This window comes from Gymnoscopelus microlampas, assembly GCF_963454915.1.
Source record: "Gymnoscopelus microlampas genome assembly, chromosome: 15".
NCBI classification, from domain to species: Eukaryota; Metazoa; Chordata; class Actinopteri; order Myctophiformes; family Myctophidae; genus Gymnoscopelus; species Gymnoscopelus microlampas.
Window position 1 is genome coordinate 12,536,540 of NC_139952.1, and position 16,652 is coordinate 12,553,191.

A 16,652-nucleotide genomic window follows, 5' to 3' on the forward strand; every position below is an offset into this window, starting at 1 on the left:
GGTGGAAACCTCATATGTCCAAATCTGTTACTTTTCACGATTCAAATACAAAAAATAGCAAAAGTAGCAGATCTACAAGCCGCGTTTCGAGCTTGCAGATCTGCTACTTTTGATGCTTTTGTGTGACGCTGTAGTATGATCAAGTCATCAACACAAAAAGTTAGACCATGGAGAGGTTTCTTCCCGACAGCAACACTATGGTAGCTCGCAGCAGTCCTGTCAGCTGACATTCTTGTGTGTGTGTTCTCTCCATCAGGTAAACAGGACTACAAGAAGACCAAGTCCTCTCTGAAATTCACACGACAGAAAGCGGAAGCCAAGAGGTCTTCTACTGGTCTCAAGGTATTTTTTTTTTTTTTTTTACTCCACTCCAATTATTTGAAAACCTTCGTTTCAAGCTACTTTGTAGATTTAGATTATTATTGCAAATCATACATCAGCCAATGAAGCCGTATTTTAGGGGACTGGCCATAAGTCCGACATCCCATTAGGCTTTGCGTGCGGTTAGGGTTAGGATAGGGTTAGTAATGGGGCGAGTCGGACCAACATGCCGTCGGAATAATGCACCATCGTAAGAATGACACGGCACCCTATTTTGTACTTGGTCTATTCAGAAATATCCGATCTACAGGGTCACAACATGTCGCATCGTGACTGTGTAGTGAGCTTGTAGATCTGCTATGTAAAAAAAAAAAACATTTTTAAACATTTGAGGACTTTTATTTTGGTACTTTTAAGTACATAATTATTGATGCCAATATTTTAGCATTTTTTACTTGAGCAAGATTTTGAATGCAGGACTTTTACTTACGTAACAAACTAATTACAGATAGGATAGAGAAGGCATAGAAGTGTAGAACAGTGGTTCTCAAAGTGGGGTCCGAGGACCCCACCCCACTAAATGTCGGCTATTCAAAATGAGCAGATCTACAAGCTCACATCTGCTTGTACATCTGCTATTTTTGAAAATGTTTGAAAAATACAAAATCTTCTCTTCTGGTGGTCCTTGGCACAAGACCTTTTCAGATGGGCAGGGGGGTCCGTGGCACAAAAATATTTTGAGTTGTTGCTTGTGTAGAAAACGTTTTCTCTTAAGTCTCTCATGGGTGAGTGTGTGCTGTCACACCACAGCGATTAGAGGCTGTTGTTCACACAAGATGGACGACTTCTGTGTTTATCGTTTAGGCCATGTGTGACTCGCCTGTTCCTGCCTTCCCTCATGCCAGCAAGCGAGAGAGCCGGGCTTACTTAATAAACCATTTCACTATTTAACACACATGCATGATGGCATTTAGCCCACCTACCACACAGACGGATTTGAGATCAAATTGACAGTTTTTTTCCTGCCATTTCATTGGCCAGTGTCTACCCTTGGGGTCTAACAGCTACTCACCCACGCAGCTGGATAGCAGCGGGGATACCATTGTCTTTTAAATGTCGACATCTCACAGGAACGCTTCATTTGGTTAGAGACAGAAAGCATGTCAATAATAATATCTTAGTTACCAGACAAGCTGAGCGTCTGTAAAATGTTGTCAAAGTGTGGTGCTTATTATGTGGATTTTTGACTTTTTCCTGGATTTATAACTATTACAAAAACTTGTGAAACTGCGTGCTGTCTTTTACATTCTGTTTTAAATTAACATCTCAGCTCTAACCTCGCGTCACCAGACTTTCCACCACGGAGCTGTACAAAGCGCAGCTCTGAGGCAGAATTACCGTATATCCATAGGTCATGTTTGTGATGTCATCCCGCTAGTAGGCTATACATACAGAAGCGCTTTTGGATCCTTGGATAATTATTCGTTCGGCAAAATGGTCCATTGCTTGCAGACAGGGATATGCGGGCCGTCAGTCCATTTAGTTACAATTTAGCCTACGCTTTTCGGAGTTAAAAATGTATAAATGAACACTGAGGGTTTTAGTGTGCAGTGTGGTGTGCACCGAGGTGAGACTGAGAGAGGGGCGGACACGCCGGACAGATAGTTTATGTGGAGTTATTTTAAACACAGTGAGCAACCAGATACAAGCATGATATTTGATTTGGCTCTCATCTGAAGAATTGCAATGTACAGGATAAACTGTTCTTTCAGTAGAATTTGTTTTGGCACAAGTGAAACACTACACTACTTTACACACACCCACGCACCATGGATGCAAATGACCCATTAACAAAACAATGACGCATCTCTCCACGCGGTCTGAGCTGTGAGTCCTGCCCTGCTTGGGGGAGAGCTGGGTGAGAGCGGTCCAACGGACCGGAAATTTACGTCCGGGATGGTATCGCGGTGCCGAATAGAACACGTTTTAGATGGGGAAAGAAAACAAGATATTTTGGATTGAATATTTAGAGAAAGTCATGGAAGGGGAACCTGAGAGCGTCCTGAACAAAGATAATCGACTTCAAAATCTCAAAATTGGTCAGGCTGACCACTCCGACATGCGTGTGTTAAACTGCTTCCGTCAAGGGAGGCATTTTGTGCTTTTTCGCTTTGTGGTCTCAGCAAGGCCCTCAAAAGTTCTTGTAGCAACAACAACGCTGGTGGTCAATCCATCAAAACGTAGTTTTCAGTGACACTGAAAACCAATATATAAAGTTAGTGCCCTGATTGTGTTTAACAGGGCTCAGTTTAACTCAAACATACATTAAAATGTAATGGTTACATGGTTGGTTAAAGAACTTAAAGAAAGGAATTCGAAAAACAGATGAATGAGAAATAAAAGTCACCTGGATTCTCCGTAGCCTTTAAAGAGCCCCTTTCAGATGTTTAGTTCAAAGCTGCCGTCTGTAACTTTTAAGTCCAGGATTCAAACCCAGGTCTCACGCGAGGGAGACAACGTTTCTGCCGCTCATTCAAGAGGCAAGCGAGGGGAGATGCTGTGCTTATGCGCTTCAGGCAGTACTACTCAACCTTGTGCCCTACCCGACATCAGGGTCTAAATGTCTCAATGGAAGACGTAGTTAGCAGCCCATTTCCAACCACTGCAGATGTAGCCTACTAGTTATAGTGAAACAAACTACTGTACCATAAATTGGATAAAATAATGTATTCTCAAATGACCAGGATAAAGCGCCTGGAGCCAAACGGTCAGGTTTTAAAATATGCGACACGCGCGGCCTCATTAAGCACGTCTTTAATCCAATTAGAGTCGTCCATATCTTCAAATATTTATACATCTCATGAATAATTCAGGTTTTTTTCTTTCTTTTACGCCGAAGATGTGAAGAATCTTCAGAGGTGGGATTAAAAATACCTCAGAGATGAGGATATTAATCCCACTTATATTAAACCTCTCAGGCCCCCCGATTTCCATTGAAATCCGGGGCCCCTCCCCGATCCACAGGGATGACTTTTTTAAAGTGTCATAACGTTATGATTTGTACAGCACTCGCTATGGCAAACTCTGCGAGCCTTGCAGGACGGCTCTCTGCGGCTGAATAATTGATAGTCGGGAACCTTATCTGAATCAAGTTTTATCGTCACATCACAGGTTTACAGGTGTAAATCAGTGTGTGAAATTCGTTTTCGTGCGACCTCCGTCATTTTGTTGTTTTCCAGGAAAGAACGATAAATGGGGGGCGGGCAGAGAGAGAGAGAGAGAGGGAGAGAGCAAGGAGGAAAAACTAAATCAAATATATGTACATGTATGTGTCACAGTATGATTGGAAAACCAGTCAGATTGAAAACGGTGCACTCGTTTTCACTGACGGATGCACGCCGTCTGAAGGTGACTTGAGCCACGAGAGGCACCGGCGAGAAAGCTGAGGCGAGCTAGTCGGCGTGCCGAACGTTGCGAAGTCACCCGACTCAGCGCAGTCCGACAGAATAGTAAATCATCGTCCCCCCTAGTCTCTGGTCTCAAGCTAATTGTATCTGTACATGTGTGTATTGTGTATTGTGTACTTGTATTGTACCGTAAATCCTCTAATAGTGACCTCTATTCAATTAAAAAACAATCCACATGGTAGATCCACATGGACCCTCACCTGTCTGCAACTGTCCTGCGCGTTCAGAGTTGAGCGCAATTCATACTCTTGACGACCAAACTTTTCTTTCGGAATGGGAGATGGTAACCGGTCAGGTGGGCACAAAAAACAACTGGGCACACCGGACAACTGGGCACACAGCCGTCTGGGCACACAGGTCAACTGGGCACACAGTCAACTGGGCACACAAGACAGCTGGGCACACAGTCAACTGGGCACACTGTCAACTGGGCACACAAGACAACTGGGCACACAGTCAAGTGGGCACACAAGACAGCTGGGCACTCTGCTTTGATGTGCCCCCCCTATCTATGAAATCCAGAGATTAGTGAACCCCTGCTGTGAATTGTCTGCTCCTGAGTTCCTGAGCAGACGCTCCTGAGTTCCCCCCCTCAGACAGCCGCATAATCACCCCCCTAGGGTTAGGATGAGAGTTAGGTATAGGCCTAGGATGTGACAGTTTCCACTGATTCAACCTAGTGGTCCCTCCCCACTGCTTACACCTAATGGCCCTCCTCCACTGAGTTCACCCGCATAATCACCCTCCACCCAGGTTAGGGTTAGGGTTTAGGGTTTAGGGTTTAGGGTTAGGGTTACACACACACACACACACACACACACACACACACACACACACACACACACACACACACACACACACACACACACACACACACACACACACACACACACACACACACACACACATGGGAGAGGCAATACACAGCTCACAACAAATGGATGAGGATGCTGTCAGAACTGCAAGGACACACTGCAATACACTATCTCAGTAACAGACATTACACAATGTCTCCCACCGTCTCTCTCTCACAGTGGGGGGGGGCGGGGGTACTTAAATATCAAAGGAACACAAAAATCCTTGGTAGTCATACGGTGTGCCCAGATGTCCATGTGCCCAGTCATCTCATGTGCCCAGATGTCCGTGTGCCCAGTCATCTCGTGTGCCCATATGTCCATGTGCCCATTCATCTCGTGTGCCCAGATGTCCGTATGCCCACTTATCCGGTGTGCCCAGTTGTCTAGAAACTCGTGTGCCCAGATGTCCAGTGTGCCCACCTGACCGGTATTCTGGGAGATGATATACTGTAACTACAAAGTGACGTCATTACGAGCTTCGGAGGGCAGGCCCCGGATTTTTCCTCGAACCAAGTGCTGACTCGCTGAACTGTAGTTCAAACCGGGAGATTTTCCGACGTCGGAAAAAAGTATGTATTGCAATTAAAACTGACAACGTGGATTTCGCTGCATAAGATGGGCGGGCAGGGAGTGGAGTACAGTACAGTACAGTACAGTACACTGCCATCAAAAGTTTGCACTATAGCGATAGCTCCCAGCATAGGAAGCACAGCCTGCTGGCATGTTTAACCCATTCAATCCGGGAATGCATCTGTGTCCTTTTATATTTTAGCTATACAAATTATTTCATACTTTGGCTATTCAAAAATAACAGATCTACAAGCTCATATCGGGCTTGTAGATCTGCTATTTTTGAAAAATTGTGAACATTTGTGCAAATATTTGAGTATTATATTTTTTAAAGCGAATATTTTTAACTCAAATCTTTGCTTCTGGAGGTCCCTGGAACAAAACATTTTACAAATGTTCCCTTTTAAAAATATATATTCAAAGATTTGCACAACGTTTCCACGATAAAAAAATAAATAGCAGATCTACAAGCTCATAAGTGCCGCGCTATGAGCTTGTACATCTGCTATTTTTTGAATAGCCAAAGAAATCTTAAAATGCCACGGATGCGTTCCCGGTGTTAATGGGCTAATTGGCATGCTAGCCTTCTGTTCAGCACTCTGCAGTGTTCTTTTTTCCTGGGTCTAGTTTAGCCACCGAGCCCCGAAAAAGTGTAGAAAAAGCGCTTATGGATTTGGCAGAGGATCCAGGCTGCAGATAATGACTTTGGTTCTCCCTCCCAGCTGTCATTTCGTCGCCGTCAGGACAGAAACCTATTATCTCCATATTTTAATAATATTTTAGTTTTTTTCGTTAATTAATGCCCGACTTGATCATACTACAAAAAAAATAGCAGATGTACAAGCTCAAAACGCGTTTTGAGCTTGTACATCTGCTATTGCTTGATACTTTTGAATTTGAATCCTGAAAAGCAACAGTTTTGGACATAATATGAGGTTTCCAACCGACAACGATTTGTGATTGCACAGGGAAGGAGAGAGACAGTGGATCGACTGAACGGCACGAGTATTTTATTTATAGTCGCCAAGTAGCAGTAATTTGTCGCTAGTCTAGATTCTCTCATCTTTGATCCTATTAATACAGACTGCAGGAAGTGCTTAAACTGCACACATTTTCAGCCTTATCTTCATATAATTGGTCCTCACTAAAGCTCATTAAGATTATAAGAAGAGCTCAGTGTCTCCGTGTCTCATTGACGGGCCAAGGACAGTTCAGAAACTTGCCTACCGTTGACATCATCGATGGAGATTCCCAGCTAATAGAAACTACAGCCGTTCTCTCCCTGGAAAGTTAGCGTGCTTCTTCTTCTTTCTGTATATTCGAAGCATGTGGTTATATATTACGGTTTCCCATTTCTTTACACAGTCCTTTGCATTATTATCCCATTCACGCATACTCTTTTAGATTTTTAGCTATATCCGTTATTTTTTTAATACTTTGGGCTATTCAAAAATAGCAGATATACAAGCTCATAGCGTGGCACCGAGTGCCGTGCTACGAGCTTGTAGATCTGCTATTTTTTGGAAAAATATTTTTTTAATATATATAAATATATTTTTAAGTGAACATGTTTAACTCAAATCTCTGCTTCGGGGGATTCTACAAAATGTCTTCTAAATCCTAACAGTTTTTTTTTTAATATCAGTGGTTCTCAAACTTTTTTCATGTCAAGGACCCCCAAAATGATATGTATTCCCCCCCATCCAGATTTGAGTTAAAATGTGTATATATATATATATATATATATATATATATATATATATATATATATATATATATATATATATATATATATATATATATATATATATATATATATATATATATATATATATATATATATATATATATATACACACACACATAACTGTCCACAGCAATCTTCTGACACACAGAGTGAGTAGATTGAAACGGTGCCCATTTACAATGAGCATTATTGAGGACCAATTATATGAAGAAAAGTTGAAAATGGGTGAAGTGGTCCTTTAACCAATGAAACCCTCTAGACCTTTCAAACAGGACCTGAGGGTCTATACTTGGGCTCAATGGGCTGGGCCCACAACAAGCCTCTTTGCCAAAAATAGACTTCTATTTGCTATGTTTGGCTAATTTATCCCTCAGAATTATGGATGCTGGGGTTCAAGTGATTAAGCTCTTCTTGAAAAACAAAACAAAAACAATAAAAGCAACCAGGCAGTGACTCAAACTGAGCCATCGAAAAACAGCTGTCCTGCTTTCCGAAAAAAAAACAAAAAAACAACAACCTGGAACCTGGAAGCAGTCCACTGTGTCTGTTTGTCCTGGCTACCCCCGGCTCATGTTGGATGTGTTGTCTGCGCTGGCTGTTAGCTTTTATGGGTCTTTCTCACACCTTCCAAGTGCTTTTTATGAGCGCTGACAGCCAGCGTATGGGAGCCTGTGGCTTTTACGGCCCTCCCATACCAATTTATTTACAGTCATATGTATTTTGGCGCGCGATGCGCTGCATGAGCCGGTAGCTGCACGCTTGTTTTACGGCAGCGATATGGAGCTGGCTGGCAGCCAGCGTTGCCAGATTTTGCGGAAGAAACAAGCAACCAGGTGTGTGAAAACAAAGCCCTAAATAAGCGACTAAGGCAGGTCAGTCAATGTCTAATGTTGTTTTTAGAGCAGTGGTTCTCAAACGTTTTCATGTCAAGGACCCAAAAATCTATTATGTGTTTGGCGACGGAGCCCCATCTGAAAATATGTTGTGCCAGTGACCCCACATACAGGATTTGTGTTGTTAAAATGTTTCAAAAACATATCCTCAAAAATTGTCCTCACATTGTCTATTTGTCAAATTCTACTATACTTTTGGGGACCTTTGGGTCTGTTTAACACATTGGCTGCCATTGACGCAGATCTGCGTTCATTTGCGCAAAAGCCCGTTGGCTGCCATTGACGCAGATCTGCGTTCTTTCAAAAAAAAAAATTTTTCAAAATAAAAGTTTTTTTTTTTTTTTTTTTTTTTTTTTTTTAATTTTTTGAAAAAACCCAAAGACCAAGGAGATATGATTTTCCGAAGAGTTTTGCTCCCAGACACTTCCTTATAACTGAAAACTTAAAAATTATGTATCTCGGCTCCTAAGTGCTTTTTTTTTCTCATTGAAAAAGTCTGGCAGCCAGCTGTAGGTAAAAATTCAAAAAGCTGGCAGCCAATGAGTTAATACAAACACACGCACACACACACATTCACACGCACACATGCACATGCACACAAAGCGTAACTAAAGGAGGGCCAGATGAGGGGACGTCTGCTGAACCATGGCTGGTCGCCAGGGCGACGGCAACCCGGGCTCCCAGTATGCCGAGCGTGCCGTAGCCGTAGCTGCCGCCGGCGTGGAGATGATGACAATTTTCCTGGTCCTCACAACAGAAATAGTTGTTTTATGGTTTAAAAAAAGATTTGAGGGTTGTGGTTAGAATTAGACATTTAGAGGATAGGTTTAGGTGGCTTTGTTCCGAACCGAAAATAGCAGATCTACAGTACAAGCTATTTTCGGCTTTAGAGTTGAGGCTCGCATTCTTAAAATCACCGTCCTAAAAGGTTGATGTAGCCTACTCCTCACAAGTATAGTAATAAAAACGTGTGTGTGTGTGTGAGAGAGAGAGAATGTTTCCCTCAGAACAAGATGAGAGTGAACCAGGCGGCAAGCATGCCGTCTTGAAAATGAAGCCAATGAGGAAATCGATTAACACGCTGCAGTTCTCAATGGCCTAGAAGGTGTCACTATTTCCCCCGTGCTGGCTGCAGAAGAATCACCACGCCATTGATTACAATGGGGATTTGACCGGACTTTACACTTGATTTTATTACCTTAGTAATCATTGTCATAAATACAGAATGCTTTCAGTTGCTAGTTTAAAGTTATTATGATATAAGTTTTTGAAAATGATGGTCCCATTAATTGATGATAAAGTAGGGTATGCTTCTACTGGTTCTACTGAGTGAAGACCCGCCCTCGCTACCCTTCCAGCCAATAGCATTTGTTTCCGGACCGGAAATTCCAAGATGGTTTGAATTTGCTGAAAAACAGGCTTCAAAACTGGTCTGCAGAAACCAATGGCTGACGTCACGCCCCCCCCCCCCCCCCCCCCCTCGTTCATTCTTTTCCCCAGTCTTTGGAGTGAACACACTCTTCCTCCTGCACAGTGATCTCAATCAGGCGCAGGTGTGCTCCCTCATCTTGTTGTCATTGTAGAGCAGCGATTCTCAACCTGTGGTCCAGGGCCCACTGGTGGGCCGTGAGGCTATTGCAAGTGGGCCCCCAAATAACTGGCAAAACACTTCAGATTTTGATGATAATATAACTTAACTCATTCAGTGCCAAGCAAATAAATAAATAAATAATTGCCTATAGCGCCAGCGATTCTTTGTTTTTCTTACCTTTTCAAGTAGTTACAACATATGCATCTCCAGTATGACCGATTCCTCGATTGCTGCTAAACACAGAGGTTTTCTCTGTGCTTCCGCAAGATTTTTTTTCATTTCGACCGTCCGTTCTCTAGTTATTGGCCGTTGAACTTAGCATGTCTCGCCAAAAATGCAGAGGATAACATAGGAGGCGAGATACAGTTGTTTTCCCAAATATGTTAACCAGGAAGTAAATGGTGGAGGAGATCTTGCGATCACGTGATCTCCTAGATCTCTGTGTGACTGAGACTGAAATGGTGTATCATATCTGTGCTGTCGGGCAGAAACCAGCTAACTGAAAAAACAAAACTAAGTGCAGAACGAAAGGGGGTGGAGCCTGGAGTCAGCAAAACCAGCTAACTCCACCCCCCTTTGGTGGAGTTAGTTGGTTTAGCAGAAAGTTTGAGGATCCAGTTACATATCTCATATTTTAATAAAATATGCTCTGACCAAATAAAGTGGACCCTTACAGATCTATAACTCTGAGTGTGTACACATGGATTTGTACACTCTCTGAGTTATGGGGAGGTCTGTGGCCAAATGCATAGCAAAACTGGAGGTCCTTGGAATAAAAACAAATCTTGAGAATCAGTGCTGCGAACCTCACTTGTTTTTGGTCATACTTTGTGTTCTGGGATGAAGTTTTAGGAGGATATCAACCTAACTAATTTATTTATTTATTTATTTGTAGCTTTTCTAATAATGTTAGGCGTGTTAGTGTACCAGGAAGTGCAGGCGTAATAAAAATGTCATTGAACAAGAGCCCCGGCCAATATTATTCAAGAGCACTTCTATCTCTAAAAGTGGATATCGTTGCTGTCGGGTGGAAACCTTGTATGTCCAAAACTGTTCCTTTTTATTATTATTTTTAAAACATTTTAAACAACTTTTTTCCACTACTTTTGCCGGACACTCTTGTAAAGCGAAGTAGGGCATTCATTTACCCCAAAAAAATATCATAAACAAATCATGAAAAGGTGAAATATAGAGATTCAGCGTTTCTGACCAACAGCAACGATATAACAAAAATAAATGTTATAATCAGGCTTAAGAGAACGTGAGGGAGGGGCGGCAAACCAAAGAAAAAACAATCGATTTGATAACAATTCCCCCCTCCCCGCCCCACCCCGAGAGAAATAGAAAAGTAAATCAAGCCGTAGGAGGCCCGCCAGTTAATATATGAAACTAAAGTGCATGAAATGTAAAAGTTTTCCAATTAAGCAGAGGGTACTTTAAGCTGTTTTGGAGGCTGCCGGGAAGGAGATAAATGTGGACCGCAGCTAATGAAGACCAACGCTGCTGATGACTAGGCAATACTGCATGTACACACATAGTCACCCACACACACACACACGCACACACGCACACACGCACACATATTACTATACTTTTGAGGACATCTACGTTTTAGGATGCCGATTTTATGTTTGCCATTTTTAACACTATATTTTTCAGCAGATGCCTGAAGAAGGTCTATTGACCGAAACTTTGCTTAACCCATTTTGGGCAGGAACCCCTATTTTATACCTTTCAGGACGGGAGCCCCTTTTGAGGTTCTTGTTGCTATGTACAGTATATAACAACGTACATTTGTTGTAATTTTTGAATAAGTATTTGAAGTTTTTCAGAAAACTTTGGTCAGGGTTTAGAAGGCGTTTTTAGAGTTGGCCTCAGGTCTAAATGGGTTAAGTAAAGTTGTCCCTATTGTGCAAGTGTAGACGGTGTGCAGGTCATTTTATTTTATTCTAACACTATAAGCCGAAAATAGCAGATATTTTGGTGCACAACCCCAACTTACAACTAGGTATAACTCAGGTAAAACTCTAACCATAGCCCCTAAATCTAATAATCTGTACTGTACTGTACATTTCTAATCCTAACCTCAACCTGAATCTGTTCTTCATTGTAAACCTACGGTAATCTCCTCACAATGTCTATTTCTCAAACGCGCGCACACACACACGCACAAACCCACACACTCCTCATCAGGGAGGAATTATTATTAGCTCCTCTGTATTTTATAACCAGTGTTATATCTCTTTCCCTCTTTTCTCTCTTCCCTTTTCTCTCACACTGTCTCCCTGTGCCCAGTGCCACTGTATGTGTCTATGTGACCATGTGTCATGTGGTTTAAAGGTAGGGCTACAGACAAATATTTGTGTTGCATTCAGGTCAAACGCTCATTACAAAAACTCTGCTACACTAAATGGAATCACGCCTTAATTAGTATCTTCGGTAATAGCGCTGCAAGAGTTAACCCGTTTAGACCCATGAGGCTTATGAAAAAAAAAAACATATTTCTTATAGCCTCTGTATTGGATGGAAATATGAAATATAACAAAAACATTTTAGGGCTTAAACCTTTGGCTTTTACTGAAAAATTGCTTTCATTTGCCCTAAGGATGCAAAATAGTTTCTTTCCCCAAGCATTCAGACTTTTGAACTCCAATCTCCCTACTGGCTAGTATATGAACTTGGGAGGTATGCATTCCTCTCTATAGATTCATTTCATTCAGTTTTTCTACAGTATTTATTTGGTTATGCTTGTTTTTTATGACATGAATTATTCTAGTTTTTTTGGATGTATTTATTGAGATTGATTCAGTATTTCTTTGCACTGTTTATTTATTATTTTATAATTTTTTGCTATATTTAACTAGGAGGAACATAATTTCGCAATTTATTTTCTGAAGCTGCTTGAAGATGGAAAACAGATGACAAATAAAGCAATCTTGATTGTTTATTTACAAAAATAAATAATTGTTTGCACCTGTGAAGGCAGTAACATTACACAACTGTATCTGCCACAGAGGTCGCGTTAGTCCGATAATTGCCGGTTTTGACCGTTTTTTTATGACAAAGACCGGAAAAAATAAATCTCTCCGGACATCCTGACCGGTTGATAATGACACGGCTGTTCATTAATTATCACCACAAAATTAGGCACATTTCAAATCCTCTGCTTTGCAAGCTCGCTCTCTCTCTCGCTCTCTCGCTCACTCGCTCACTCGCTCTTTCTCTCTCTCTCTTAACAGCGTGCGTGTGTTTCTGGGAGAGAGAGAGACGTAGAACGAAAATAGTTTGTCACACGCTGTTAGGTTACACCTATTTCCTGTTACTAATAACCAGTGTAAAATGTGCTGCATTGGGCGGTAAATGGGAGACACTTTATTGTGAAGGTAGCCTACAACAGGAAAAAGAGAGCTAGTTGTTGCTGCTGCGTACAGACTGCGGTCTCGGCAGACAGAGACACCGCGGTCCGGTTACAAGTTACATTATATAAAGTTGTGTAATTAACAGCCAGTTACACACAAGTTGCATCATTACGAGTACGATACTAGGCTAATACAAGGGCACTTGTGAGTAAAGTTGGCAAGTTGCCCTACAGTTTAAACAACAGTGCAGGTTGAAGATGAAATCTAACACAGATGCGTAAATACTCTTCACAACAGCTATAGGCTACTGCAACTATGGTATCGAGCTGAAACATAACGTTAATCATAATCGTGGACCTATTTTTAACTATGAGGTGGACACGTTAAAACGTTACCACTTTGAACTGAATAGCTCTATGAGGAGACGACAAGATTCTCACAACTCATCAACTTTCCCACGGCTGTCCCAACTAGACGCACGGACGGCATCCACTGTCTAACTATACAGCATAACCTCCTCCTGTGAGTGAGTATAGGTCTATAATGTATTGCCCTGACAGGTCAGCTGAGCCACGTTATGAAGGATTAATCTGAAATGCCCAATTTTGTGCAGTTCCCTTTGATTAGAAAATGCATACAAACGCAATTGATTATTGAGAAACCATTACGCACGCAGCATGCGCAAATGGTAATGTAGGTAATTAATGTATTTGTGTAAGATGACCCTGCTATATAAAATGTGTATATTATGATGGTTCATGTTCAAATAGCTCAATCCAAAATATAATGCTGTAGGCCTAAGTGTTAGGCTGTATTTACGCACCTGCTTGTCATTAATGCATAAAAATTATTATGACCGTTATTTTTGTCAGATGTCCGGTAAATTTAAATCCTTCCGGACATTGGGGCCGGCAGATTAAAATCCTAGCGCGACCCCTGATCTGCCAATATGGCTGCCGTCTAAAAAGGTCTACTGGAAGTGTGCGTCACAGACACATTTTTGTCACAACATCGTGGTGATCGTGGTGACCCCGCCGCTACATTAAAGTCACTCCCTCGCTCGGCTGTCTTTTTTCCTAATAGCCTCCAGTCGCGCCCCGCGCGGAGCTCTTAAAACGGCTCTCAGCGTTGATTAGAAAGTTCCCTGCTAATGAGTTCTCTCCACGAAAGAAACAACTGGCATTGTTCAACACTCGGCCCCTAATGAAACTCCCGCTGATGAAGATTGTTATCGTGCGAGAGAGCGCTCGCATAATGAACCAGCGCTCCAAAATCCCCCCATTTTCAAGTCGAATGCCTCTTCTCTGCGACGCCTGCAGTTTTTTGCTGGAGAATATTAAGCAATACAAATCCAACAGTAGTGAGTCTCCGGCAAAGTTCTGCTTGGTTGAATCTGTGGGAGGCATGTGGAGGTCCAAATTCCTGTTAGCTGCAAATCTTCAGATAACGATATCTTGGGTTCTGAACCAAAACAAATGTATTTATTTATTTCTTTACTATTTTTTTGAAACACGTGATTGGCGTGTTGCACCACATAAAATGTCATGATGGTGACAACCCTAGGAATAATTATTGTTCTTTTTATTTTTGTCTTTCCTTCAGGATGCCTTCCTGGTCATCATGGCCATCCTCTTCTTCGTGCTGTGCGTCTACGCTTTCTTCTACCTCAACCTGAGCACCGAGATCAACCTGGACCTAGACGTGGACTGACCGCACACACACACACACACACACACACACACACACACACACACACACACACACTGAACACCGTCGTAACGGCCATTTGTAGAAGTCCCAAGACTGAACCCCCCACATCCAAGCTTTGAGGCTTCTCAGACACCCAAGACTTTTCACGAAAGTTTCACGAAAACAGACCATTAAGCACCTTTTTTTTTTGGTACTTAAAGTACCAAAAGTAAAAGTACTAGAATGTTTTATTTTTATGTTGTATTTGTTAGCATCCTGTGTCTCTGGGATTAGCGGCACCTTATGTGGCACCTTGACAGTCTGATGACATGACGCTCCTTGTAATGCGTAAACATATTGTTTGTCGTGCAGGGACCACTGAAGATAGAAGCAATATGTCACTGTCAGGTAGAAACCTTGTATCTCCATATTACACCTTTTGTATGCGTCTTCATTAATTGATGCCCTATTTTGGTGTGACAGTGGTGCACAAAAGTAGTGAAAATATGTGATCTACAAGTTCACAACACGTTGCAATGTGACATGTTGTGAGTTTGTAGATCAACTAGTTTAGCTATTTTTCGGTGAAACGGTTCATTTTTTTTCCATTTCCTGAAATGTAACTGCTTTGGACATACAAGGTTTCTACCCGACAGCAACGTCAAGGTTTAAGCTCGATAGCGATAAATAGCACTATATTTACGAGGCTGGGTCAAACACTTATTTTGAGGCACTAAAAAACACTACGAAACAATTAACAACAAACAAAAGTGTAGATTGTACAACAAATTATGAACAAATGTCGGGACACAAGTCTTCTTATCCCCCGTGGAGAGCAGGAGGGCTCTGATAGCCAATATCCTGCTCTGTGATGCCCTCCGCCCTCTCCTCCTGCACTAATGGAAAAAATGTAATTCCGTGTCACGTCTCAGGCGTGACCGTGGCCTTGCATTTCTCCGCACGCAAAACCCCCTCTCTCTCTCTCTCTCTCATCGCGGTGGAGATCTGGAAGACGAGTCGCAAAGTTTGAGATTAAAAAGATCACAAAAGCCTCCTCTCTCGCTCTCTCTCTCTCTCTCCCCTGATTGAAACGCGTGCGCGGAATACAGAACAATGCTAACCAGAACCCGGAGAAACGCACACCACACACACACACACCATTAGCATTACAAATACGGCCCCGCCAGCTTTTCAGTTCACATGAAGGAAGCATAAAGGCGTCTGAATAGCTTCACATAAACGGAACACCTTGAGGTCTTTGACCGTTGCATATGTGTGTATCCATATGTGTGTGCATATAATGTATCGTCGCAGTCGGGTAGAAATCTTGTACGACACTTTTCAGGAAATGGAGGAAAAAAAGCAGTTGTCCCACTGTATCCAATGTAGTTATTATTTAGTCACAAGCTCTTGTTTATACTTTTCATACTTCAATATTTATGAAACCCTATTAAACACTATCAACCCACACAGACACTTTCACTATTTTGAGAATGAGCTAAACGGCACATCTACAAGCTCACAATGCGCCGTGAACTCGTAGATCGGCTATTTTAGCTACCTTTGCGTGACACACTTGTACGACTTATGGCATTTAGTTATAAATAAAATGAAATCAAAGTTTAAATGTGGAGATACAAGGTTTCTGCTCAACAGCGACAATATAATACATTGGCTCTTTACTGCCGTCACCTTGCTCTTTGTAGTCTGAACCTGCGAGGTGCATTGCTCCAGAATGCATGGCCTTCCATTTGACAATGTGGCGCTTTTTACTCTTTGAAAGAGGTTTCGTTAGCCAGGTCCATTTGCTGTTTTTCTTACCGCAGGAGGCTATTTTGATGCAAATTCAATGACTTTCTATTTTCCAAACGGCTCTATGTTTTTCTCTCGATCATCCAAGTGTGTTTGATTGTTTGTTTTATTATAGTGCGCTCAGCACCGAACGCTAACTGATGATTCATACTTACAGTAGTTGCGTGTCCACTGTTGCACACAAATAGCTGATCTACGAGCTTGTAGACCGATCGGCATTTTTTGGCTTTCGACACTGGCGCGCAACTAAGTTTATATCCGGCTTAATTAACATTAAGCAACAAAAGCAATCTAACATATGTAGAGCAATAGGTGTGAATGTGTCAGATATTATCGTTTATTAAAG

The 16,652-nt window shown here is 42.0% G+C and overlaps 1 protein-coding gene across 1 annotated transcript in view; it reads left to right on the top strand.

Annotated features, from left to right (window-relative positions):
- Positions 1 to 16,108, top strand: part of triqk (triple QxxK/R motif containing) — a 33,041-nt gene extending 16,933 nt beyond the window's left edge. Inside the window, exons 3-4 of the mRNA XM_084081181.1 lie at positions 257 to 342; positions 14,408 to 16,108. Of these exons, the coding sequence (XP_083937307.1) occupies positions 257 to 342; positions 14,408 to 14,515 (194 nt within the window). The 3' untranslated portion in view covers positions 14,516 to 16,108. The remainder of the gene's footprint in view (positions 1 to 256; positions 343 to 14,407) is intronic.
- The last annotated feature ends 544 nt before the right edge of the window (positions 16,109 to 16,652 follow it).